Source organism: Brienomyrus brachyistius, chromosome 8 (assembly GCF_023856365.1).
Source record: "Brienomyrus brachyistius isolate T26 chromosome 8, BBRACH_0.4, whole genome shotgun sequence".
NCBI lineage: Eukaryota > Metazoa > Chordata > Actinopteri > Osteoglossiformes > Mormyridae > Brienomyrus > Brienomyrus brachyistius.
In genome coordinates this window covers 6,938,640-6,965,406 of record NC_064540.1, presented here as the reverse complement: position 1 = coordinate 6,965,406, position 26,767 = coordinate 6,938,640, and the positions used below count along the sequence as shown (strand labels likewise).

Below are 26,767 nucleotides of genomic sequence, written 5' to 3'. Positions count from 1 at the left end.
AAACCGGAGTACCTGGAGGAAACCCCACGACGACATGGGGAGAACATGCAAACTCCACACACATGTGACCCAGGCGGAGACTCGAACCCGGGTCCCAGAGGTGTGAGGTAGCAGTGCTAACTACTGCACCACCATGCCACCCCAAGATACAACTCATGTTAAAGTATATTGGGTGGTACATGCTGAACCTCACGTGGAGGGGAAGGATGGAGGCGAAGGCAGGACTCTTTATACAGGGCAGGTGAGGGAGCAGACGATGGACACCTGGGGTGACCCAGGCGAGGGCTGTATCGAGGGGTAAGTTAACAGGTGTGGCTCTGTTAGCTGGTCTGAGCATCCAAGGCGAGCAGTGAAATTTCTTAAACTCAGGGTCAGGGGGCAGTATGGTGGTGCGGTGGTTAGCACTGTTTCCCTGCATCTTCGGGCTCTGGGTTTGACTCTCTCCATATGCGTGGAGTTCGCGTGTTTTCCCCGTGTCTTCATGGGGTTTCCTCCCTGCATTCAGATGCTGATGATGATTGGAGTTGCCCGATTGTCCATAGATGTACTGGGGTGAGTGAATTGTGTGTGTGTGTGTGTCTGTGTGAGCGGGTATACCTATCCTTATGGGGACACAATGTCCCCATAACGTGATAAATATCTGTTTTTTTTCCCTTATGGGGACCAGGAAACTGGTCCCCATAAGGGAAAACTCTATTTTATAAAATCGGTGACTGCTATGAAAAAACTAAAAATGCACAAACTCTTGTATTTTGCTTGGTTACTTATGGTTATGGTTAGGGCATGGTGGGGGTTAAGGTTGTCATAGTTAGCGTTAGCATTTTTCCCATAGAAGTGAATGAGCGGTCCCCATAAGGATAGGTGTACCCTACATGTGTGTGCGTGTGTGTGTGTGTGTGCGCCTGTGCGCAATAATGGGTTAGTACCCCATCCTGGGTTGTTCCCTGCATTGTACCTGTAGCCTCTGGTATCTGAACCCCCCTGTGACCCTAAATATGATAAGCAGTAACAGCAAATGGATGGACACAGAGCCCCCCTTAGTCTGCACCCTAAAATAACACTTAAGTAGAATAAAATAAAGTAGTGAAACAGTACAACAGTAAAATAATAAGGCGCATAGTACACAGTGAATTTGCACGTACTTATAAAAGTGTACATGTACCTGTATATATACCCTCCTGTGTATGTACCAAAGGTAAGTGTAACGTGACTGTAAAGCATCATCTCATTCTCAGAAGATATGCTTTCAGGTGAAATGGTTTTTAAATTGCCCATAGTGTGTATCTGCCATGTGATCCAATAGTATCCCACCATAGGCGCAGCCTACCTTGTGCTTTCTAGGATTTCACATTAGAATTATAATTCACTTTACTGGCCAGGTACAACTGCATGTAGAGGTGGTCGTCGACCTTTACGACCGCCCTGAGACCGCAAGTATATGGCTGCCGCGTCTGTCAGCATGACTGCTGCCCAGAGTGTATGACTGCCGGCGGCAATGAACCAGGGAAATGGTGATTAAAAAGGTTGAAAAACACCAAACGACATGACTTAAAGATGATAGATGATAGAATTTTATTATGCAGTATACTATACATATGATCAGGGGTGCACATAACTGGTACGCAAGTATGCATTCGCCATGTTAAGAGATACGCGTGGCTGTTACGAAACAATATGTACTTTTAAGGTATATAAGGTAAAATGGAGTGATTTCTTGTCTTGGCAGCGGTGGCATGGCTCAGGTTGTTGGGGGGGGGGGGGGTTTGGATTAGTAGGTGGTGATTTGCGGAGTCTTTCCAAACGGAAGCCAAGTTGTTGGTTGAGAATTGCTGCTCCAATCTTTTGGGATACAGGCGTCTGGCCGCCTTCATCGCCTTGCTGAGCCTGTGTTTTGTGCCTTTGTACCCATCCCAGTCCCTGCTTCCGAAAGCCTTTTCCTTCTCCAAACGCAGCCGTCTGAGTTTAGCTGTGAACCAGTTTATAATTACAATACGTAACACATTACTTGCAACTCAAGTTACATGCATCTACTACAACCTAAATAAAATAACTTTATGCATAGTTAACTGTATCCAGTTGTTTATTGATACTGACAGGGAAACGCAGCATATTTTTTGTTTATTTATAATGTGCTTAACGACAAGACTAGTGGAGTGGCTTCATTCTGCCCTGCGAGTGGCTGTGATTCACCCTATGAGTGGCTGTGATTCACCCTGCGAGTAGCTGTGATTCACCCTGCGAGTAGCTGTGATTCACCCTGCGTGATTTACCTTCTGGAATTGATGCCATAGATATTGCAAACGAAACATGCATTTCTAGACACAACACACCAAAAGTAAAAAAAAAGTTTAAGACCACTTAACTTAAGACTTATTAACTTGCTGACACCTTTTATTTGATGCATAAAGGTGTGATTGGCTGCTCAAACACACACTACAGTACGTCACCTGTATGCCTCGATGCATGAAGTTTTTCAGCTTTCAGTGAGGTCATCAATGCTACATCCAGCAATCTAATTGTACTGTTTACATTTTATCCATTCACACTTTTATTTACAACATGTTTTTAAGCAGCAGTCCCTTCAGTGTTTGAAATATGGAGAGAGTCTCCAATCCATTACACTTAACATGTCCAAATGTGTACAGTCATGCAGGTGTAAGCCTTACATTGCCCAGTACCACCACTGCCTGACTCATATACTAATTCCCTCCAGAACCTCATGATCCTTACCAGCAAGTTTTCCTTTTAAAAAGCCACAATGGAGCAGCACAAGAAAATGCAGACATTATAAACAGAAATTTTACTGACAATAACATCATGAATAAATGGACCTCAGCCATCTATCTTTAAAGACAGAACCGATTCATAGACTGTTCTCTAATATCATGTCTCAAACTTTTGATTATTTTAAGAATGATTTTAGCCCTCAACAGAGTGTCCAAATGCAGACTTGTGATTGAAAGTAGGAGCTAGACAGCTAATCAGGAGAGACTTCAGTATTTTTTAAAGTGAGGGGTATAAGAGGGGCCATAATTCATATAGGGGGGCCAACCTTATCATTAGCCAATAATATGTGAGTGACAAATTAGTGAGTGACAGGGGAGGGGCATGGCAGGAGCCAATCATCAAGGGCCAATGCCCCTGTGGCACGACTCCTCTATGCACCCATGTAGCTAAATAAATAGCCGGGAGGGAGGGAAAGTTGCTGTGGATATGTTTTTGGGTGTAGGTAGGCCGGTAGTGAGGGAGTCCTCTCATAGCCTATTTTTTGCCTATTTTTGTAGACTGTTTTTACAACACTGTTTCAAATCTTTTCTAATTCATGGGACAAGCAGCCTACTCTAGGGTACAACTTCCCCTCCCTTGAACATTCCTGGTTGTGCTCTGCCACTTTGTTATTCTACCAGAAATAGATCCAAAGTCAAAACTGGGACAGACATGAAAGAGGGTGCTAATGATCCCCTCAGTGACTTGTCCCGGGAGGGTCCACGAAAGCTGGGTTGTAGGGAGGCTGTGTGGAGGTGTAGTCCATGTGGACGGGAGGCGCAGGGGGGTAGCTGGTATGGGCTAGAGGCTGGAGAGGGTACGCCGGCTGCCCCATGCTGTACCCGGCTTGGGTGTAAGGCGCCTGGGGAGGTGGGTATGCTGCAGCGGATAGAGAAAGATCACAAAGAGTAAAACATCTCTCCACCAGAAAACGGGGAAGCTGGCTGGACTACAGTGACACGGCAGTAATTCGTCAGATAACAGCTAGCGATGCTTTGAAAGCACTTGAACTGCTTTGTCCACATATACTGATTTATAAATAAAAGCCATATCATAACTTCTGGCATAACTCAGTAGTTTATTCCAATTTCATCTTCTTACTTCTCTAAAACTAATTCTGCCTGAGGGCTGACAGTGAGTGTCATCCTCCTCAGATATTCTCAGTGACCTTGGCCCTGCCATCATTCCAGGCGTACCCATCATTATCTCCTGATAGGAAGGTGGTGGTCCTGCTGGGGGATAGGGCTGTGCCTGGTATGCAGCTGCGGGGATAAGCTGGACCCTGGCCACAGGAACCGGCACCTGCTGGTACCCTGGTTCTGCGCCCCTCTGGTGCGCCTGGCCTGGTGGCAGCTCGGTCACATATCCTGTGACTGTAAAGACAAGAACGAAGAAAATTAATTAATTCTGAATTATGCAAAACACTTCGAAATAACATGGAATAATTTCTCCCAAAAGTGACATCACTGGCTATGTCCGAAAAGTGGCATCACAGAACGTCTATAATTCTTTAAATCCGAAGTTTCCTTGTATTATTTCCTAAATTGACATGCAGTGCATTTTAACTAGTGAGCAACATAACCTTAAATATTTTGAAAAATAGTTATGTGAATTTTCAACTACTCAACTACTCATAATTAGATTTGCCTCTTCCAGTATAAATTGACATACAAATATTTCAAGTTAAAATGTTTGTTAAAAATATGTGAATATTATGTGAAATTCATAGTTGAATTGATATGTGTGGTACCAACATTTAATGTTGTATGTGGTTAAATTGTATTGAACTTATTGTTGACCTTGTTCACTAGCAATATTAGTTAAATCAATACCTGCAGGTATCTGCCTGCTTAGGGCCCAGTGGCCACCAGGGGGCTCCTTACCTATTACCTGTTAGCCTTTTGTGTCCTATATTTTTTTTTAGTTTAAAAGTGGCAACCCTACTGACCAAGCCATCAGGTTACTCAGTAACCAGTGACCAGAATCTGTCCCTGTTGCTGTGCTGGCTGCACATTTTACCTGATGCACCACCTATTTATTGCATATCTATTGCATATTATTTGTTCCAGTTCCTGTATTGCACTGCGGTTTGTCTTGCATTATTTTGTCTTTTACTGCCCCAGGCACCTGTCCCATCCCCCGCAACTGTGGCACAAGAATTTCACAATGTTCCTCCAAACATGTGTGACAGAAATCCTAGACTAACCCAAACAAGGATAATCATTTTTGCTTAGAGCCCAGAAAGCGCTGGGCTACTCCGGCTCATGCTGTATATAATCACACATTACAGGAGTCCTGCTATGGAGTGCCTGTACTCACACATGGGGCTTCTGCACTTTTTGTAGAGCCAGCATCGGGGGCACATCATGCAGAAGCACAGGGTGAAGAACAAGGAGAACATCACGCAGGGGATTATCTTAGCAATCGTCATATTAGGGCTCTCTCTCTTCTCTCTTCTGTTTCTCCCAATGTTAATAGGAGGGGGGAGCGCAGGAAGCATGAAAAAAAAAGAAAGAAAATATTTCATCCATCCATGCATCTGTCTATCACGCAAACCCTTATCTGGTAGAGGGCCACGGAGGGTCTGGACACTATCCCAGACACACCTCACGTGGCAGCAGAACACCATGGACAGGACACCAGTGCATCACGGGGACTGAAATAAGCTGAGCGACATTTCTTTCATCCAGTCTCATCTTGCAGCTGCTATGGGCCTCACAAGGAAAACTGGTGTGACCTTAGAGGCTATGGTGGGCCTATTTTTCCCATCCTGGCTGGAATATTTAAGCCCTCCACCGGGGCCAATTATATTGTTTTGTAAGGTGCGGGGACCTACGAAGGGCCATAATTCATACAGAAGGACCGACCTTATCTTTAGCCAATAACATATTTGGAATTGGTGAGTGACAGGGGAGGGGGTACTCTGTGGGCCAATCAGATTTCAGTTGAGACATGTGCCCTGGCCGCCAGGCCCTGCTATACGCTCCGGCCCTCCAGCATGTCCTCTGCCTAATGGGATGTGCCACAAACAGCTCCCTACAGGGATGGAATAGCATGTCGCAGCCCCCGGACCTGTATTTCTGAAGCACCACCTGGTTATATGCCTTTTCCTGGTCCCCCGAGTTGATCAGCACATCCCAATCCTGCCTTGATTTGTCTAAGCTCCTCCCCTGCACAATATATCGATTATACATTCATCCATCTTTAAACTACTAATCCTGGGCAGAGTCACAGGGGAGCTTGGAGCCTTGATCAGGCAGCTCTGGGCACAAAGCAGAGGTCCACACACACACACACACACACACACACGTCAAGTGTATCTATCCTTATGGGGCCCGCTCATTCACTTCTATGGGAAAATGCTAATGCTAACTATGACCACCTTAACCCCCTACCCAGCCCTAACCATAAGTAACCAAACGAAATACAAGAGTTTTTGCATTTTTAGTTTTTTCATAGCGGTCACTGATTTTTATAAAATAGGTTTTCCTTTATGGGAAATAAAATGGATATTTATCATGTTAAGGGGACATTGTGTTCTAAAAAGGATAGGTATACCCGTTCACATACACACACACACACACACGTTTGTATTCATATCTTTGTGGGGACTCTCCATTAATTTCCATGAGCATGAGCCTAATCCTAGCAATGACATCCTTAACCCCTATCCAGTGCTAACCTTAACCATGAGTAACCAAACAAATTTTTTTTAACATTTATAGTTTTTTATTGTAGTCACGGATATTTATAAAACTGAATTTCCCCTTATGACAACAGAAAAAAAGCCCCCCACAATGTCAGAATAACAGGTTTTGATGACATTGTGGGGACATTTGGTCCCCACAATGCAATGCACTTCTGTCTCACACACACACACTGTAGACTAATTTGGAGACACCGATTAGCCTAACTACATGTTTGGACTATGGGAGGAAACCAGACTCCCCAAAGGATAACTGCAGCCCATGGGAGAACACGCAAACTTCCACATAGCAGCACGGAAGCAACTCAAACTCAAAGTATTTTCTGCTCCTCTTAGTTCTTAGTAAAAATCGGCTTAAATGAGACTGAAATGAGAATGCAGATGCTTTGCTATTTCACCTCTATATTAAATCTTTGAGTCCTCATTTGAAAATGGCTTTAATAAACGGATCGGGTCACAGTATCTGCGATCGGAAGGAAATCCCGCGGTCGGCAGAAAGATTTCACCACTGGGTCCTTGAGCAAAGCCCTTAAACCCGTGTTGCTCCATAGACTAGCTGACCCTGCTTTCTCAGCTGTGTGTTGCTCTGGATAATGGCGCTTCCGCCAAATAAACGTACTGTAATGTAAAGCTTCTGCCTCCTCCGAATATAACTTTGTTGGTAATTACTGTCTACACTCTTTTCAATGCACGGTTTCTTAATATTTTCCACAAAAAGACAGTACAATTGATAATTGAAGGCAACATATATTCAGGAAATGTTTTAAAAGCAATATGTGTATAAATATATAAACTCTAATTATACAGAGGAAGTGACTCGGAGGAAAGACACGAAAACTACTTGTTAAAAATCTTCTGATTTGGAATACCAGCAATTACACCGAATTAACGCGATTGTACATGATGTTAAGGGCAGTTTTTTTTTCATTACGGGAGGATCCCATAATATATGGGACTGGGCAACTCAATTCGAAGAGAACTGTCTTGTTCCCACTTTAATTTTATAAGCTCGGTAATGTTTAAACAACAGAGAGAAATAATTTGTGGTGTGTTGAGTATGCGTTTTTTTTGCAAGCGGAACCTAATAGGGCCTAAATGTAAAGCTGATAACGTAAGTATAAGGCAAACCAATCAAAAACTCATAAACCACACAAACAAGTGGTTTTAGTGTTGCCTTCCTTCTTTTAAAAAGTGAATAAAATTAAATAAATATGTATACATGTAGCAAATACAATGAAGGAAAATAATAATGAATTTAATTTTTATTAGAGTAGGAGAAATGAGAAATGACTCTTGGTCCAAGTAGTCCACTACAACACTGAAAAGGCATCCAAATATGAAGAACTATAATGAATAACAACTGCAGTTATTAATCGATATTCGATCATTATAATGACGTGATTTCCTTCATGAGTTTATCTACATACCTTAGTGGACATTTTTCTTGTGCATCGTCATCCAGTTGAAATGCTTTTATGGAGCAGCAGTATCGGTTTGAACACTGACCACAGCAGAACTCAGATTCCAAACAAGGCCGGACAGAGTGTTTTACATTTAAAAGGTCTGTGTAAGACTCGCAGTTATCCGCTGAAATTTTAATGAGAAAATCATTATTTGAGAAAAAAACAAATAAAAGATGGTAATATCAAATATAAAGTGTGAAGCGCCTGATGTCAATATTTTTATACGAAATTATGCACATTATCAATTAACCCACAATTAAATCCTGCCTGATTAACATAAGCGTATTTTATAACGGGAAATGCACATCGAAATTCTAAGTTTCATAGTCCGCTATAGTATAGTTAACAAGCGAACAAAAATAATAATAGGCCTATGCACATCACAATTACTTTCATTAACACGTAAACAATGAATAGTTCTAATAAATTAGTTAAACGCACAATTAGACACAATCGTCATATAAAATAAATTAATAAAAAAAGAAACTCACCAACGGCAACAAAAAGTAAAGCTGGAGACAATGCAATAATAACAAAGCGTCTTCCCGACATCGTAGACTTCTTTCACTCGTTCGTCTAACTTTAAGTAAGCTAACCGAAATGCAGGACAGTTTATAAGCTAGGTGGACCTGGTCATGGTATAATGTGTAAAGTGTTTTATTATAGCGGTTGATGGGGTAGGATAAGGTGCATGTCACGCGTTTTGCGAGCCAGTTCGTCGCTGCCCAGTTTTCTTTAAAGTTCTCAGTTTTGGGACACCGGACATACCACGTAAATGGCAACAACGATTGAAAAGGATATAATCGCTTAGCGAAGACTAGTAGTAGGTGGGGCATTCTTTTCTGTGGGGCTTTGAGCCCTCTTTCACTTTCATTTTTTGTTGGTGTATTTGACTTACTCTCATTAATCCCAGTTGTAAATTGGGTGGCAAATTAACCCGTAAGTTTGACTATAGTAAACTGAAACGGCGGCCCTGGAGTGCCATTTTCCACAGGAGTTTCTTTCGCATGTTGGTTACGTCGGGTGTCACCATGCTTTTCCTCAGAGGCACACGAAGCGTGTTAACCGTTGGAGCTTGTTAGTATGATGGAGTATATAAATGGCATCAGCACGTGGTATCCTGTCTTTAGGCGTTAAATGACAAAGCTAAACGATATGCTGTTTGTGTAATCGTGATTTTTAGGGCATGTGATTTTAGGACTATCCGCTTGGTTTAATCCGATTCCTTTCATTCGCCAAGTACAGCCCCTTTTCCAAAAAAGTTGGGATACTGTGTAAAATGTAAATAAAAACAAAATGCAATGATTTTCAAATCATATATATATATACCCGTATTTCATTGAAAATACAACAAAGATAGCATATCAAATGCTGAAACAGAAATTTAATTGTTTTGACAAATATATGCCATCCATCCACCCATCCATCCATCTTCTGACACTTATCCAGGGTCTGGTCAAGGGGGCAGCAGTCAAAGCATGGATGCCCAGACCTTCCAGTCAAGAACCATGGCACTTGGAATTGTTGGTCTTCATCCCGGTCTCCGCGCACTCAGCTGCAAACTGCCCCAGTGCATGCTGCAGGTCATAGCCTGATGGCACCAACAGGACCATCTCATCTATAAAATGTAAAGATATCAGTAAAGTTATCAGAATCAATGACAAAAGGCAGCCCTGTTGGAGTCCAACACCAGTTGGGAACAAGTCTGACTTACTGCTGGCAATGTGCACCGAGCTCTTCGTTGGTTTTTTGTACAGGGATCTAATGGCCTGCAACAACAGACCCCATACTCCTGCAGTACTCCCCACAGGACCCCTGAGAGACACGGTCATATACCTTTTCCAAGTCCACGATACAACACATGTAGACTGGTTGGGCAAACTCCCATGAACCCTCCAGTATCCTTGTATGGGTGAAGAGATGGTCCAGTGTTCCGCAACCAAGAGAGAATCTGCATTGTTCCTCCAGAACCTCCTCTCCAGTACCCCAACATAGACTTTCCCAGGGAGGCTAAGGAGTGTGACCCCTCCCCTAAAACTAGACCACATCCTTTGGTCCACTTTCTTAAAGATTGGGACCACCCACCAGTCTGCCAATCCAAAGGCATCATCCCCGATATCCACGTACTGATGAACAGGCATTGCCAGGCAAGACAACCCAACCACATCAGGGTGAATCTCATCCACCCCCAGAACCCTACCACTGAATAGTTGTTTGACTGCTTCCGTGATCTCAGCCCCTGAGATGGGTAAGTCCTTCTCTGAGTCTTCCAACTCTACTTCCTCTGAGGAAGACATATGGGATTTAGGAGAAATATTCCTTTCATTGCTATATCCCTGAAAGTCAACAGTTCACCATCCCTGAAATCATGGCAGTCTGTTTGAACTACACTTAGTTTGGCTGCTCACCTAGGACCAATTTGTCTTGGGAGACCCTGCCAGGGACAATCGCCACTGACAACATAACTCCTAGGATCATGGAGACATACAAACCCCGCCACGAATAAGTAGCTCAATTTGAATTTGCCACAACTACCATTTATGGGCATGTCCAAATCCATTTTGCTATTTTCATATCAGAAAAAACAGACTTTGCACCAATGCAAGGCCCAAAAAGGTTGTCATGGCTTGTCTTAATTATTCAGTGGTGTGTCTTGGGCATATCATGCAATAAACCAATCAGGAAGGCACGTCACCTCACCTTTAACAGGCAGGGGGCGCATGAGTGATGGCGGATTGCTAATACAATGGCATGTTTGCCTGGCAAACCTGCTCGGGGTGAATCTCAGTAGGAGTACTTGATTGTACTTGTGTTTTTGAGTGACTATTTTACATCATCTCCCATTGCTGAAGACCAGTTGCGATACTAAAAACACAAGCACACGAGGACAGTAAAAATCCCTGGATGCTGGTCTTGCTCTGCCACAGATATCAAGGATACATTGGTAGCATACTTGCTGAACAAGACCAATCCCATAATTCATTGTTCCCCATATTCTTGGAAGGCAAGTTAACAAGACCAGTCTTGCCAAGACCACAAATACAGTCTTTGCATTCTTGGTGTTAAGATTCATTCCAGGTTTTCGCCCGAGGACACAAACCCTGCAGTTTTTTCCTTATGTTGTCATATTTAAAAAGACCCAAAATTAACATTGTAAGCAGACTGCTTGATTACTATAAGTGAATTATTTAAACAGTATTTGTACTGGAATGATTATGTCCCAAGCTTTTTAATCCATATGTGTGGTTGATCATTATAACTGATCATTATGAAAAGTTTGAACTGTATTTACAAAACATACACCAAACCTAAATGCCCTTGATCTGATATATAAAATCTTAGCCCAAAATACCAAGCCCTTTCACAGCCGTTTTTATTTTAAGCTAACATGGCAAAGGAATTATTTATGCACAGGACACCAAAGGCAGCCTGCAGTAATATTGACTCATACAGTGTAATGGATGACACTGTGGTGTAACAGAGAAGTTGCATTACACCGAATGAAAAAAACATTACACCAGATGATGAAACTTATACTTCAACATGTGTTTCAGGCTATCAAATGGCCATCAATATCAAACAATGACCTTGACCACTAAAGTTAATTGTAGTTAATCACAACATGCATTTTTCAGAAAATCTATCAATAGGAGTGTGTTTGGGCATTTCACTGAAATTGGATGAGGTTTGTAACTTAAGTTACCACACCACTAAAAGGTGAAATTATTATGTATTTAACAGAGAAACTCACCTTGCTGCAACATCACAGAGGTCTTCATGGGTCATTTTAATGATGTCACAGACTATCAGCTTTTGATGTGATTTCAAAATCACTTCTTGATCTTGTTACACTGATTGACATCTAATGAAGAGTGTATGAGACAAAATTCCCCTGGTTATTTCAGTAGGATACTTAAGAAAAACAGGAGTGTCCTTTTAATGTACACCGACAACATTTAAATATGCCAGGAAAACTAATATATACTTTTACTCGATAGTTTATGTCTGAAGATGTAATACTGAAAAAAAAATTCAGACCATTACATTGAGTGGTAGTTTAGCAGTTTTAAAAAAATGTTTCACTCATATTTTAACATTTTATTTTCCCAAAAGTTATTTGAAACATTAGAGTAGACACTGTAGTTTTACTTACTGTAATGTGTTTTCTATACATATAAAATCACTTTTGTAAGTTTAATTTAATGAGGACACAAAAATGGGCATGTCTCATGTTTGACCCTGTAACCTAATGAACTGGCCACTATGTGTGACAGAAACTGCATTGATTGGGTACCAATACTAAATGTGGGACACCGAGGTGTTAAGAGTCTGACAGCATCACATGCATCAAGAGAGGAACGCAAATAGAAACAACTGAGACAGTCCTTTCGGCTAAATGAAAACTGCACATCCAGCGACAAAATAAATCTATCAGCACTTTACCTTTAAAACACATTCATTTATGTGTGTTTATACCAGAATTGCTGTAATAACAATGACAGTTGGCACAGCACTGTAATGTTATCATTGCAGCACAGAGCAACATAATTGCTTAACTTTACGTGACAAAAAAATAATGCTGAATAGCCCTAACCTGTAAATGTATGAATAATAATCATGAGATATATACAGTCGAACCTCGTTACTACGTACCCCGGATACAACATTTTCACCTTTTCAACGTACAGGTTTCTAATTCCCGTTTTTAGCCTATGTATTATTCCAATAGCAGTCATTGTTTACAGCGTACACCCTTACAGCGTAAACTTCGATACAACATCCAAATTTCTAGAGAAAATACGAAAACTAACCACCGTTACAACGTACAGCGCTCTCCCCGCCCACCACAACTTGTGTCACTACATCTACCTGATCTAATAGTAATGGCTTTTTAAGTGTTTTGTGCGTATTCTTTGTTTATTAAACCTTATGAAATACCGGTCATGCCGGTAATTGTGCATTCAGAATAATAATGGAAGTAAAAGATTTTATGATTTAATTTGACCAATTTTTAATTAATATTTTCAGGCCAAATGCCAATTTGGATGCGAATGTTTATTTTAAAAATCCATTTTGACCAGCCGTTGTGTATTTTCGTTGCAGTTTATAAGTACTAAGTAATCGTGAGTAATTTAAGGAAAATTTCAAGGATCCAAATGAGCTTTGTTGAATTATTTAACAAGTAATAATGTGTTCGTTTGTTTTGTAGTCAATTTAAGGGTCTGTTCTATTAAAGTTTTATCATTTACACGGATATTTCGTGAGTTCTTTCATCCATCTTGCACTAAGTGGTTACAACGTTCTATGCTTATAACGTACATGTTTTTGATATCCCGTCTTGTACGTAGTAACGAGGTTCGACTGTACCTGTTTTTAGTTAATACACCAAAATATTTCATCCACGCTATCCACCTGCAGTTGTTGTACCCAGCAGAAACAGATTAATATTACAGACTTTTAGCTGCTTTCATTTGATTCCGTTTTTACCCACAACGCGGGTAAATAACAGTAGTCTCATAATCTCATGCTATCTCAAATATTCAAGGCACAAACACTAAGTCACTTTTCATTACCACGTGCACTAATAATCTGTTATTTTATTATATTTGTTATAGCTTAGTTATAGTTATGTTTTTACTTTGTAAAGAGTATGAGTATTTATATAGTTATAATACAAAGCATTACTCATAGTTATTTGCACTATTACTTCTATTACTATTACTTCTGTTCCCTTTAAACTCTTTACCTTACCTTTATTCCTCTTGTTGCACTGAGCATGTATATAACAAAAGAAATTCCCTCGGGATAAATAAAGTTTTTTCTTTTCTTTGCAATGGGAAATTATGTTGAAAGGGTACATGAGAACACAGGAACAGTCAAACATACATATTGATAAAGACCCAATGACTGAGAACACACCAAAATAGTGTTGCAAGGTGAATGCCCAATACTATTGCAACCTTCCCAGTGCACCCCTAGTGCTCTGACACCCCAGGCCATATGCCTGCCCTGATGTCATTGTTGGGTCCTTGAGGAACGCCCTCACCTGCAGTTGCTGACCCTACACTGTGACACCCAAACGTGCTCTCACCTGTCTGTGCATCCCATAGTGAGCAACATGTGATAGGCAAAGCACAATTTTCCCACAGAGATGAATAGCTTGTTATTCTATTGAGCTGCACCCACTGGCAGAGAAAGTACCGATTATCCAGAAGTCACATGTATCCTGCAAAGCGGAGGCATTATTGAAGGATTTATATCAGGTTCTTGCCAAACCCGTCCATATTAAGTCTTCTTCACCAGCGGCAGTCTTTACCACGACTCAGACCACACATTTTTGTGGGGTACCTGAGGTTTGCTCCCCCATTGGCCACAAACAGAAAGTACACCAAATATTAAATACACCAAAATTACCCAGAAATGACAAACTTATCCTCAGTCTTCACAGGCTGTTGAGGAATGATACGAAATTGAAATGGAAGACTTTGGAAGTGTTTAAGACATTGCTTTTTTGAAATGCACTATGTCTGAGATAAAGGACCGATTTTAGCATGTGATGCACCTCCATATGTCGTGGCTTGGAGAGACCCACTGGATTTACACCTAGGACCTCACAACTTGGGAAAGAGGGGCTTGCAGTCGTCTTTGGATTATGGAAACTTCACATTTCTCTCTATGGCCAAATATTTACTATTGCCTGATCACAACCTACTCCGCTCTTGTTCACTAAGAAGAAGGGAACAACATTCATGACTTTAACTTTTCCGATGAACAGTTGCACCTCGACCACCACAATCAAATGCTAAAGGAAGACATGGAACACCTGAACCAGTTGTATCTTACTAGGGTGCAGGGTTCATGAGTGGTGAGTTAGGACCTTCATGACCGAAAATGGCTCATGTCACTGAGGTGCCAGAATCTGAATCAGAATCCTTTGTTTTAGCCAAGTATGTTTCCATACAAGGAATTTGCTTGGTGGTGCGTTTAGAAGACATTACAAAAAATATACAACAATTAGCAAAGGTATATACAGAAAAGTAATAAACACTAGATTGGCAATTGGGTAATGTGCTAATTATATGGTAATTAATTTTAACAGTAGCAGTACTGATGATAATGATATACAGATATATATATAATTAAACATGTAATTATGTATGTGTATGTATGTACATAGCAATAATTGTAGTATAAATATAAAACTATATGAATATAAACTATATATGATATAATAAATTAAAGGGCTCTTAAATAGTGCAATTGTTAAGTAGCAGCCAAGTCAACTCTATATGTGTGACAGTGCAATATGTATACAGACTTAACAGTATGTGTGCATAATGTGCAGGAGTGCAGAATCTAATTGTAGAGGAAGTTTATCAGTAGTTTATCACCAGTAATTCTGGTCGATATTTCACTGCAGGTGACGGTTAATTGAATGTCCATTCAGAGACTGAGGGAAGAAGCTCTCGGCGTGTCTTGTGGTCTTGGTTCTGATTGCCCTGAGTCTTCCCCTGGAGGGTAAGGTTTGGAAGATGTGGTGGGCAGAGTGAGACGGATGCTTAATGATTTTGTATGCTCGTTTCCTGGTTCTGGTGATGTACAGTGTCTGGAGGGTAGGCAGGTTACAGCCGATTATTCGCTCTGCTGAGTGGGTGATGCGTTGCAGTCTGGCCTTGTCTCGTTCAGTGGCTGATCCAAACCAGACTGTGATGGAGGAGGTGAGGATGGACTCAGTGATTGCAGAGTAAAACTGGACCATCGTAGACTGAGAGAGATTTTTAACTGCCTCAGAAAGTAAACCCTCTGCTGGGCTCTCTTTGTGATGGAGATGATGTTGAGCTGCCATTTCAGGTCGTGGGAAATTGTAGCCCCAAGGAATTTTAAATATTCAACAGTGCTGACAGCTGTGCCCTTGAGAGGTAAAGTGGGCTATCCCACATTTTTGACCCCATGCCATTTTTATTGAATAGTTTCAATTGGATAAGTCATACCTCTGTGCTACCTATGATATATATCAATTGTAGGGTATAGGCACACTGATTTTTTTGAGAAAATTTCAACTTTGGAGCTCATTTTCTCAAAACTTTTTTTGTGGAATAGCCCACTTCACCTCTCAAGGGCACAGTTGAGCCTTGTATAATTATGGGTGAGACTCTAGGTGGGGGATTTCGCCTGAAGTCCACCACCATCTCAACAGTTTTTTGGGCATTAAGTTGGGGTGAGCTGGGGAGAGAGTGGGCGAGGTATGAAGGAACCCAGGTGTGAAGAAGGCCATTGAAAAGGTATGGGCTGTGAAGGTGAGGGCTGTATGATGAGTGAATGTGGGTTTTCAAATCTGCAGTAGAATTCATTTCACGTATTGGGCAGTCTAGCAGCTGGGTGGCATTTTTCTTTTTGTAGTTGGTTAATGTCTGCATTCCTTCCCAGACTGTAGATGGCTTGTTTGTTGAAAACTAGTTTTTCCAGCTTTTTAGCATGTTCCACCGTAGCAGCTTTGATTACCTCTTACAGTTTGTGCTTAGCAGTTTTGAACAGGTTTTTGTCACCACTCCTGTAGGCTTCATCTTTTGTTTTAAGAAGCTGCCTGAGTTCAGCTGTAAACCATGGTTTGCCATTGTTATATCTGACAACAGACTTTGTGGGAATGCAAGACTCCTCACAGAAGCTTATGTATGATGTTACAGTGTACAGATTCATATTATTTTATCAGACATTCTTATTCAAAGTGATAGTTCCTGGAGCAACTTAGGGGGTTAACCCTTCAAATAACCTTGGGGTCTTCTCTCAGATAGTTACAGTTCAGTTCAGTTGGTATATGGCATCTGAGTCAGGGTTCCTGTTAATGATACGCTCCATTTCTGCTCTGATGATGTTAAAGAACCTTCCTCCAAAGCTTTGCCGTCTAGAATTTCATCCTCGCCACCCAGAGAGGCTATGTTTCTGTGTATTATCTAGCCAATATATTTCCTTACCAATGTCCCATTTCCCAAGATCACAGTACTGGATGCAGCACCAGTTTTCTGCTGAAGAAGGCCAGGAATCTAGATGTCGGACCGAAGTTCCTTGTACATACAGGGTTACTTTCCATTTCACTCATTCATCAGGAATGTTCATCTGTTTTTGCTTCACTCTGCAAACTTTATGAGTTTTACAGTGGGGTCCCCTGATGTGCAGTTGTTTGTGTACAGTGAGAAGAGCAAAGGAGACACCATGCAGCCCTGTAGCGCTCCAGTGCTGTATGTACAAGGTCAAGCGTGGATTTCAGTTTACTTCCATGCAACAACTCAGCCTGAGACTTTGGCCCTGACTATTGATGAGGAATCCTGTAACTGAATAGTATTTCAGCTGAGCTGATTCAAGGGTTTCCCCAGTGTTTGCTTTTTAAATAGCCTTACATGCTCACACAGCTCTTATAGGTGCTGTACGGTGGTGTGTGTCTCAGCTGGTTAGAATGCTGTGCCTGTGACCTAAAAGCCACTGGTTCAAATCCCAGAGTCAGAGAGTGATTTTATACTTGGGCCTGTTAAGTGGAATAACCATTTTCCCAGCCACAGATTCAGAACGTGCCCTGCAGTTCAGTGATATTGATGCTAGCCCAGGGGTCTCCAACTCCGGTCCTGGAGGGCTACCGTCCAGTAGGTTTTCTATCTTACCTGGCTTCTGATGAGCCACACCTGCTCTCAGGTAAATTCCAGGAACAGGTGTGACTCATCAGAAGCCAAGTGGGACAGAAAGGAGACCTCTGTGCTAGACACTCTAGTGTCTAGCTAATTGTAATGCTTCTTATAAAAATTTCAACTTTTTTTTTAACAAGCGTCTAAACACTGCAATCACTGTGTTAGCTGATGTGATAATTGGAAGCTAGCATTATCAGAGAAGTAGCGAAGTGTGCTACGTATAACGTCACTGATCAAAAAAGATTTTGTCACAGAAGAACTAATTAATTTTTTTGCTGATTTCAAAAATGCTCTCAGAATTTTGCCATCACCCATAGTTTTTGTATGACATCATTTTAGGCTGACATTTTTTGGCAGTGGATATCTCGTATGACAATTTCTGTATTAATTGCTCATAAAATGTGAATTGATTTTTATTTCAGTCATAACAATAGATAAATGCCATTTTAGCCTTTAAAATAAAAATGTAGCATAAAATTTAAAATCTAGTCAGTTCATAATGTGTGATACTACAGTTGTGAAATACGAACTGAATAAAGTTTTTAAAATAAGAAAAATAGGAAGACAATAAAAGAACATTCAATTACATGAGCAGAAAAAAAAACGAAATGTGGAGCATAAACAAATAACAGATATTGTATCAATATTGTATCGATAGTGACAATAACAACATGGCCCCAAAAATCCAAAACTTTCACACACTAAAACAGCCAGAACTGGGCTTGGGCAGAAAATTTGTTTAGCTCAAGTACTGAAGGTGCGAGAGCCGTCACCAGAGGGCATCTTTGGGCAATGTTTCATTCACTTGGCTACCTAAAGATCTAAAATATTGCTGGTACCTGAGTAATTATGCGATTTTTAACACACACTTCAGTTTCCAGGATATATTTTGTGTATATCGGCATTTTGACTGTCATCTTTTCAAAGAGAAGCGCAGAGAATTGTGTACCTTAATTTATATACTTAAATGACATATATTCAATATACAGTGATATTTCAATGTCATTGTATAAAATATTTTAGCTTCTGATTTAAAGTTGTTCTCTATAGTGATCCAATAATTAATCATTAAATAATAATTAATTCTTTACATAAACTTTGAGTAGTACAAATAAATAACCATATCCCCAAGGAGACACCCGTTACCTGTCTTGTGCGTGCATATTATTGAGCTAATACCATAAGAATGTACGCAAAACATGCAATAAAAATACTAGAAGTCCGGTTGAATATGAACGTGCAGCCCTAATATTCACCTTATGCATAGTTTCGTCATTACGCGATGATAAAAAATTAAACCCATTCCCTCCGAGAGTCCTAACCTCGCCCGACAGACCAACCGACCGACCATCCATTCATCCATCCCCGTCGGGGTCGTCGGCCTCGTGCCCATCAGCTGCTACTCGTCGCTATGACATGTGATCTTCACTGTAGATCAGATATTGAGGTACGTCCCCGTTGCTATGGGCGTGCGCAAGTCGCGCGATATTCTCGCGAGATCGCTTCCTTAAAACCCCGTTGCACGGTCGTCGCCCTTTCGTTCGTCCTCAGTGTAGGATAACGGAAACGCGTTTCGAGACAGGGACACCTAACTACAAACACCTTTTAAAATCAACTTTATCGCTGTGTATAGACGTATCGCACGGAAAAACAACAAGTCATCGCGGTAAGTTAGTCACTTGATGAGTTACTTAGCGGGCTAGCTAGCTGTACGTCGAGCAGCTGGAATGTTGTCCAGCTGAAGGGATCATTGCCCATGGGAAACTCTTGGCAAACGTATTGCTCAAAGAATTTGTTTGGATTATCTGTCGGTACTGATGTAGAAAATAGGCCTGTGACTTTAATCATAAAACGCGATTTGTTTAATTACATTAATTTCGAACAGCCGCCTTCCTGTGTTTTTTTTGCATTAAATACATGATTTTTACCTTCTTTTTGTAACGTGTCGTTTATTTCGTTGTTTCTTAGTGAAAATGTTATGAAATTCACTAAGTTTGAAATAGCAAGTTGGACCGTCTTCCCACTTAATCGTACTTATTAATATCCATAAATGTAATTTGTTCCTCTAGTAGGGCTTATCTATCTCGTTATTTCTCAGTATGGGTGTCTTAACTTGACGTACCTTACTGAAGCAGCAGCCTGAACCAGCTTCCCACCTATATGTACACATTAATATCCATAAACTACAATCGGAGTTTTTTTTCTGCTGTACAATAAGTTCAATGAATTTGTTTTGGTAGTGCCACGAATATACAATTTAAACATTTTTTCAAGAAAGAAATATGCAAAACAATAAATAAAAATGAAAACCGAGAATAAGAAAATGTGCTATTATATTATATATTATATTATATTATATTATATATATTATTATATATTATATTATATATATATTATATTATATTATAAATTAACATGTTGGAATAATAATAATGTGTTTGTACCAGATGTTTTTAACTGCAGTTTTTAAATGGTGTACTTTGCAGTTGACTTTATGGGTTCAGACACTCTGGGCCACTATCTGAGATAACAAGACTAGTTCCTCTTTGATCACTAGTTCGAGTTCTCATACAGGATGTCAAGAGATACTTGGCTGCCTTTCGGCTGTCATTAATCTTATTTTAGGCGTGGTATGCAGCTTCAATGGGCCTGTGTCTTTTCCCCTAGAGTTGAGGGAATTGTGTATGTGATCTGGGAGGCTTGATTCTGCACGTACTGCACGTACTTTGTAAACTGACACCTTATGCTTCTCTGGGTCTTTTGTAGTCCTTTTTTTTGTGGAGTTGAACCAAAACAAAACAAGTTTGATATTCAGTCCCAGCTGATAGTCACCTTTTTTTCTTAGTATTTCTGTTGTATTTGTAGTGGATGAAATAGCTGAAGAACAGACTGCAATAATTTTTTGACTTTATGAATTTAGTTCATCATTATGCTCTGTATATTTGGATGTTCAGTCGTATTTTAATGATGTCCATTTCAAGTAAGAAAGATTGTTTTATATCATGAAATACTTACTGAAGCCTTACAGCCACAGGAGAGAAAATTATATGTGACTTGAGCTAAATGTTCTGGAAGTTTGTTTTATTATTTGAGTGAAGGAAGAAGGAAAAAAACTTTACTGTAAGGACTTGTCATTGCGGCTCAGCTTGTTTGGGCTCATCCACTCCCATGTTCTGTCACGCAATGATGGACATCAAGGTCGCTTCCTTATCATTTTCCAGGCATCAACGATGGACACCTTGATCCGGCGCTGCCCTTTCCTGTCTCGCATGCCTCAGGCCTTCCTGCAGCAATCCAGGAAGTCGCTGGTGGTCTATGCGCAGAATTGCCCCGTGATGATGAATCTGGCTTCCAGCCCTTTTGCCCGCTCTCTCTGCTCCTCGGCTTCTAGCCAGCAAGATGGAGACGATTCCCGTCCCGCCAATGGCGGCAGCCCCTCCGCCCCAGGTAAAGGTCCCGGCCGTGGATCCAGCTTATGTGAACACGGCTAAGTTGATATGTTGTGAAGACAAGTTGTCTTGATTTCAGCTGTGGATAAGCTGCCCCCGGGTCATCCCGTGATCCCTCCTGGTCAGGCGGGGGCTTCCAAGTGCCCCTTCTTGGCGGGGGAGATGGGGCAGAAGAACAGCAGTGTCGTCCGCCAGGTCCCTCTGGAGCTCCAGGAAGATGTCACCGAGATACGTACGCTGCGGACTGGTCAGTGCTGGGTTCTCCTTATTTTGCGCGTTTGCTGGTGTAAGAAAATGGGGCTGTGATCACTTCTCTGATGCCAGTCGTACCAGTCCATGCCATATCCCCCAAATTCCCTTCCCTTTGTTGGCATTAAATTGATGGCTTGGATGTACTCTGGCATGAATGATCTGTTATTGAGTTCAAATATTTATGATGTTACTTGTTTTTTTTAACAGTAATTGCAGTATGGTTGATATGGTTGACTTCGCAATTCAGGTTACACACGTTGCTGAAGAGGAAATGTTGGTAGCTGTGGTTTGTAGAGGAGAGATTTGCAAAACACCATGAGGAGCGAGGCAATATTTGTTTGTTGAATGTATGATTGTCAGAGATATGAAACATGAGGAAATGCTCTTTCTAACTGTCCATTTTAACTTCTTTACTTCATCCCGAAATGCACAATAGTGGCAGAGAAACATTTAATGGTAGCCACATGAGGCATGATGCGTAGTTTTTTGTGCACATGTATCCTTATATGGTGAGATTGCAATAAAGAATCTCAAATGTCTCCTTTCTGTTCTGCCCAGATGTGACCAGGCCCCAGAAGACTCCACCGGCTGCTGTCGTTGCTGACCTGACCCACGAGGAGAGAAGCAGGATCTTCCAGAAGCTCCTGAAGCAGCGGCCTGCTAGGGTCTCGCACCTCCTGCAGGAGAACATGCCGAAGTGTAAGAGCCCCACCTGCACGCTGTCATTAACGCGGACGAGGCTATGATGTCTGTTAGGTTCGGTGTCCTATAATAAAACCTTATGATATTTTAGTTTTACGATAGTTTTACTGGAACATAAGTGCGTTGTAACCCAGAGAGTGTCTATACTGAGTTCATCTGTATCGTTGCTCATCCATAGTTTATTTCTCATAGATATGCCATTAGTTGTTGGTAATGGATGTGACTTTGTGGGTTAACATTCTAATGAACCTGTTTGCAACATAAAACCTCTTCACTCTTGAAACACTATAGGCAAGTCATCATCGCATGACTTTCAATCTAGTCTTCCATGAGGTCTGGCTGCTTTCGGGAAGCCTCGCTACCGGGAGTAACGGGAATGCTCCTCCCCCTTTCAGCGGTCACCGACTTCCATTACGACACGTTCTTCGAGAGGAAGATCGAGGACCAGAAGAGAGACCACACCTACCGCGTCTTCAAGACGGTGAACCGCAGGGCCCAGGGTTTCCCCATGGCGGACGATTACAGCAAGTCGCTGGACGCCAAGCGTGACGTGTCCGTGTGGTGCAGCAACGATTACCTGGGCATGAGCCGGCACTCGCAGGTCTTGCGTGCCGTAATGTGAGTGCTCCGGTCCACGATCAATTAAAATGGAGGGGGTGTTTAAGATGGCCGTAAGCCAAGGGCAACGGACTTGAAACTTACAGTTCTCAGAAGGTCCTTTCATATGTGACCTTAAGGTGTAATGGGGTAAATACCTAGCCAGGTAAAAGGGGATAAGACTAATCTTTTGAATAGTCTTTCTAATCTTGAGTGTTTTTGTGTTGATATATTTATGAAAAGGTACAAGTGTTATGTACCTTACCTTTTCAGTGGGCATAACTTCATATGCAACATATGGTTACAATGGGGGGGGGTGGCAAAAAACTGATGTTGCAGAGAATTTATTTTGACCATGTAAATACAGGAAAAAAACATGCTAGTGTTGATAATTAGATGATAAATCTGCAATGTGCCCCCTCAATTGCATTGAGCATGACACTTCTACTTAAAATAACGCTTGTAACTTCCGAGTTGCTTTTTGGGACTCATTGACCAGGCAGGAAAGTTGGTTTTGAAGGTCAATAAGACAACGTGGCTTTTCAAAAATTTCTCGGAGGTCATTTGTTATTTGAGGCTTTGGTGTTTGTTTTTTTTTTTTTGACGTGCAAATGTTGGCCTTCTCTCCAGGGACACCTTGCGTAACCATGGGGCGGGGGCAGGGGGAACTCGCAACATCTCTGGGACGAGCAAGTTCCACGTGGAACTGGAGCGCGAGCTGGCCGACCTGCACGGCAAAGATGCCGCGCTGCTCTTCACGTCCTGCTTCGTGGCCAATGACTCCACCCTCTTCACGCTGGCCAGAATGCTACCCGGTAATTGTTCAAGCAGAAACATTTTTATAAAAGCCGGAAGCTCGCTGCTGTGTCTGCGCCGATGTGGACATCTGGAGAACTTGATTAATGCTTGCTTCCACCCACCCCATTTCCTGTTTGGGGAAGTTCTCTGTTGTTGCACTCTTATGGCAACAAGAGTCTCCTTCAAGACCCATCTGTTCCCAGAACCCCTCTGGTAGCCACTCCATGTTTCTGGAATGCTCTTAGTGTTGTACTCTTGCTCCTATACTGCTTACACTTGTAACTGGTCATTTGTTCGAAAGTTCAGCTTATTTGTGCTTATTATCCACCGTATGTTTGTAATTCTCTATTTGTCTCACTTGTAAGCAAAAGCTTCTGTCAAATAAAGTAAAGCAAAGATGTTTCCCTAAAAACCAGCTGTGTTTAAATTGCTGTGCATTTGGGGGGGCTCTCTTCAGGCTGTGAGATCTACTCGGATGCTGGGAACCATGCCTCTATGATCCAGGGGATCAGGAACAGTGGCGCGTCGAAGTTCATCTTCCGCCACAACGATGTGGACCACCTGCGGGAGCTGCTGAAGAAATCCAAGCCGTCTACACCGAAAATTGTGGCCTTCGAGACTGTGCACTCCATGGATGGTACATGCAAAACACCTTTATCTGTTCACCATGTTTTATTATACTGCCTTTTAACTTCATTAGACAAAGAACATTTTACTGACTCTATTTAAAACACGTTTTCAGTAAGATGTTTAGAATTTCTTTTATCAAAAGCCAATCTTAAGCATCTTGTATAGTTTGTAACTAATATTTTATGGTAACTTATGGAGTTTTATTCATTTTATTCAGTCTGTTTCAATATCCAAATGCTCTCACTCTGACTATAGCTTTAGGTGCTGGCATAACGAACATCAGATTCTGATGAACGCTGGCTGTACAATAAATAAGAATTTGTGGGCATTCCTCCTCATAAATTAATTTTGCCTTTTGTTAAAGGTTCCATCTGTCCACTGGAGGAGATGTGTGACGTGGCCCATGAGTTTGGAGCCATTACCTTCGTGGACGAGGTTCACGCCGTCGGCTTGTACGGAGCCCGCGGTGGAGGCATAGGGGACCGCGATGGGGTCATGCATAAAATGGATATCATCTCCGGGACCCTTGGTAAGAAGTCTGGTGTAGCCACGCCCATACATGCGACTTGCTAAAATGATATCGTTGTTGCACTAAATAAAATTAAAGTATAAGACTGGGCTTTGTAGAAGGGGTTTTTCATCTTAGTCTGTGGTCTACATACAGGTGTTGGGAGTATTTGCCTTCCAGTACTGCCAGTATTTGCCTTTCTGTACTGAAGTATGTTTAACATTCTCTGTCATCTAAGTGGTGGAAAGAATGATGGGAATTGTAATGCGCACAGCATAGATAACAATTTATGCACTTTGAACCAGCAGCCCTCATGAGCAGCATGTGAGGTAAAACCTTAACCCCTGACTGTCACGTCCCAGGCAAGGCCTTCGGCTGCATGGGCGGCTACATCGCTAGCACCAGCACGCTGGTGGACACGGTGCGCTCGTACGCGGCCGGCTTCATCTTCACCACCTCGCTGCCACCCATGCTGCTGGCGGGCGCCCAGGAGTCAGTGCGCTCGCTGAAGGGCGACGAGGGCCGCTCGCTACGGCTGCGGCACCAGCGCAACGTCAAGCTGCTGCGCCGCATGCTGATGGACGAGGGCCTGCCCGTGATGAACAGCCCCAGCCACATCATCCCCATCAGGGTGAGACATCCTGCAGACCTCTGGGCATCCCCCCACCGAGGAGATTGCCCCTCCTCAGTCCTGATGCATGTCTCCCGCTGCAGGTCGCAGATGCGGCGAAGAACACGGCGGTCTGTGATATCATGATGAGCCGCTACAACATCTATGTCCAAGCCATTAACTACCCGACGGTTGCCCGCGGGGAGGAAAGGCTGCGTGTGGCCCCCACACCTCACCACACCCCCCAGATGATGGAATACTTCGTCGGTAAGAGCAAAGTTGATTGCGTTGGTGCAAACTATGACCAGATTGGTAGGGAATGTGCACATGTGCAATACTCGCATCACATTTATTGACACCGCTTTGTGTCTGCGGACGCAACTCCCGACAACACCACCAATTTATTTGACACTATATTGGTAGATGAGTTCGATTTGGCTATAGTTTATTTTGGTTAGTTTCATCTTTTTTTCTTTTTGTTTCACAAGTCACAGTATTGCACTCAGAAGTTCCACATACTGCGATGTGAAATCCTGCAGCCGTAACTTCTAGATGCCGTGTGGCGTAATACTGTATGGTCTGTTTGAACAGAGAAACTACTGAACACCTGGAAGGAGGTGGGCCTGGAGCTGAAGCCTCGCTCCTCGATGGAGTGCAACGTCTGCCGCCAGCCGCTGCACTTCGACATGATGAATGAGCGCGAGAAGTCCTTCTTCAACGGGCTGAGCAAGCTGATCTCGGTCAACGCTTAGAACTCCGATCCCCACAGGTCATGCACTACCCTAAGCTGCATCACTGTCGGAATGGCGACCTGTACCTTATCTGTGTTTTAAAGTCCACGGACACCGTGTCCTCTGTCTCAAACGTGTAAGACAAATAAAGACCCATATGCTCAGAGGACTCTTGTTTGGAATTCACTGGAATCTCCTTTTTAATCTTTGCTCCTGTGTTTTTCTGGTATTTGAAACTGATCTTGATTACAGGTGCCTTTTTTCAGCAGCCCAGCCATGACGGGCTGTTTCTACGATAAAGTAACGTGGAAACTATCTGGGTTGCAGGGATAGTCACTGATAAGAGACCCATGTCCTGCCCTGCAGGGCTGATAAATGTGATATGGTGCAACTTTGGGTTTACACTAGTTTCCTCTCTCAGTTGTGAAAGATAGCTGCCCCCCCCCCCCCCCCAGCTAGTGTAATATATGTGTATTATTACCCATCTTAGGTTCATATACTTATGTCGAAAGTCTAATTTCTCTTCCGCTTTTATAATTATTCAAACCTGAATCAAAAGTGTGGCAACTATAATTATTCAAGTATTTTTATTGTGACCGATTTTAAATGAGTACAATTAGTTGAAAAAGCACACCGCACATCGTAAGCAAGGTTGGAAAAGCACATTTCGCACACGTTATAAACAAAAGGCACTATTTAGCCAATAGCACGGGAATTAACTGGACACCCTAGGCCTGACGTCACTTTGCATGCGAGCAGCCGCCGACGGGATCATCAAAGTGCCTTATTGCAGTGGTAAACTCTCCCTTGAGGGCTTGGACTGCTGGCAGCCTGTTTCACCAGCTATGATTGGGAGTAGTGCTGGCAGACAGCTGAGG

At 42.1% G+C, this 26,767-nt stretch overlaps 2 protein-coding genes across 2 annotated transcripts; one reads left to right on the top strand and one right to left on the bottom strand.

The window, feature by feature from the left end:
- Window positions 1-1,548: 1,548 nt before the first annotated feature.
- Window positions 1,549-9,012, bottom strand: LOC125747101 (protein shisa-4-like). The gene is made up of 5 exons (XM_049021859.1): window positions 8,427-9,012; window positions 7,900-8,059; window positions 5,086-5,222; window positions 3,963-4,139; window positions 1,549-3,645 (listed from the first exon to the last, which is right to left on the bottom strand). The coding sequence occupies exons 1-5, from the start codon at window positions 8,485-8,487 to the stop codon at window positions 3,464-3,466; spliced, it is 717 nt and encodes a 238-aa protein (XP_048877816.1). The 5' UTR covers window positions 8,488-9,012; the 3' UTR covers window positions 1,549-3,463.
- A 10,106-nt stretch (window positions 9,013-19,118) lies between these two features.
- Window positions 19,119-26,053, top strand: alas1 (aminolevulinate, delta-, synthase 1). The gene is made up of 11 exons (XM_049022811.1): window positions 19,119-19,278; window positions 20,834-21,059; window positions 21,141-21,308; window positions 21,872-22,012; window positions 22,411-22,633; window positions 23,243-23,427; window positions 23,868-24,047; window positions 24,405-24,569; window positions 24,911-25,179; window positions 25,263-25,425; window positions 25,750-26,053. Exons 2-11 carry the CDS (start codon window positions 20,843-20,845, stop codon window positions 25,908-25,910), a joined length of 1,872 nt encoding a protein of 623 aa, XP_048878768.1. The 5' UTR covers window positions 19,119-19,278; window positions 20,834-20,842; the 3' UTR covers window positions 25,911-26,053.
- Window positions 26,054-26,767: the final 714 nt, after the last annotated feature.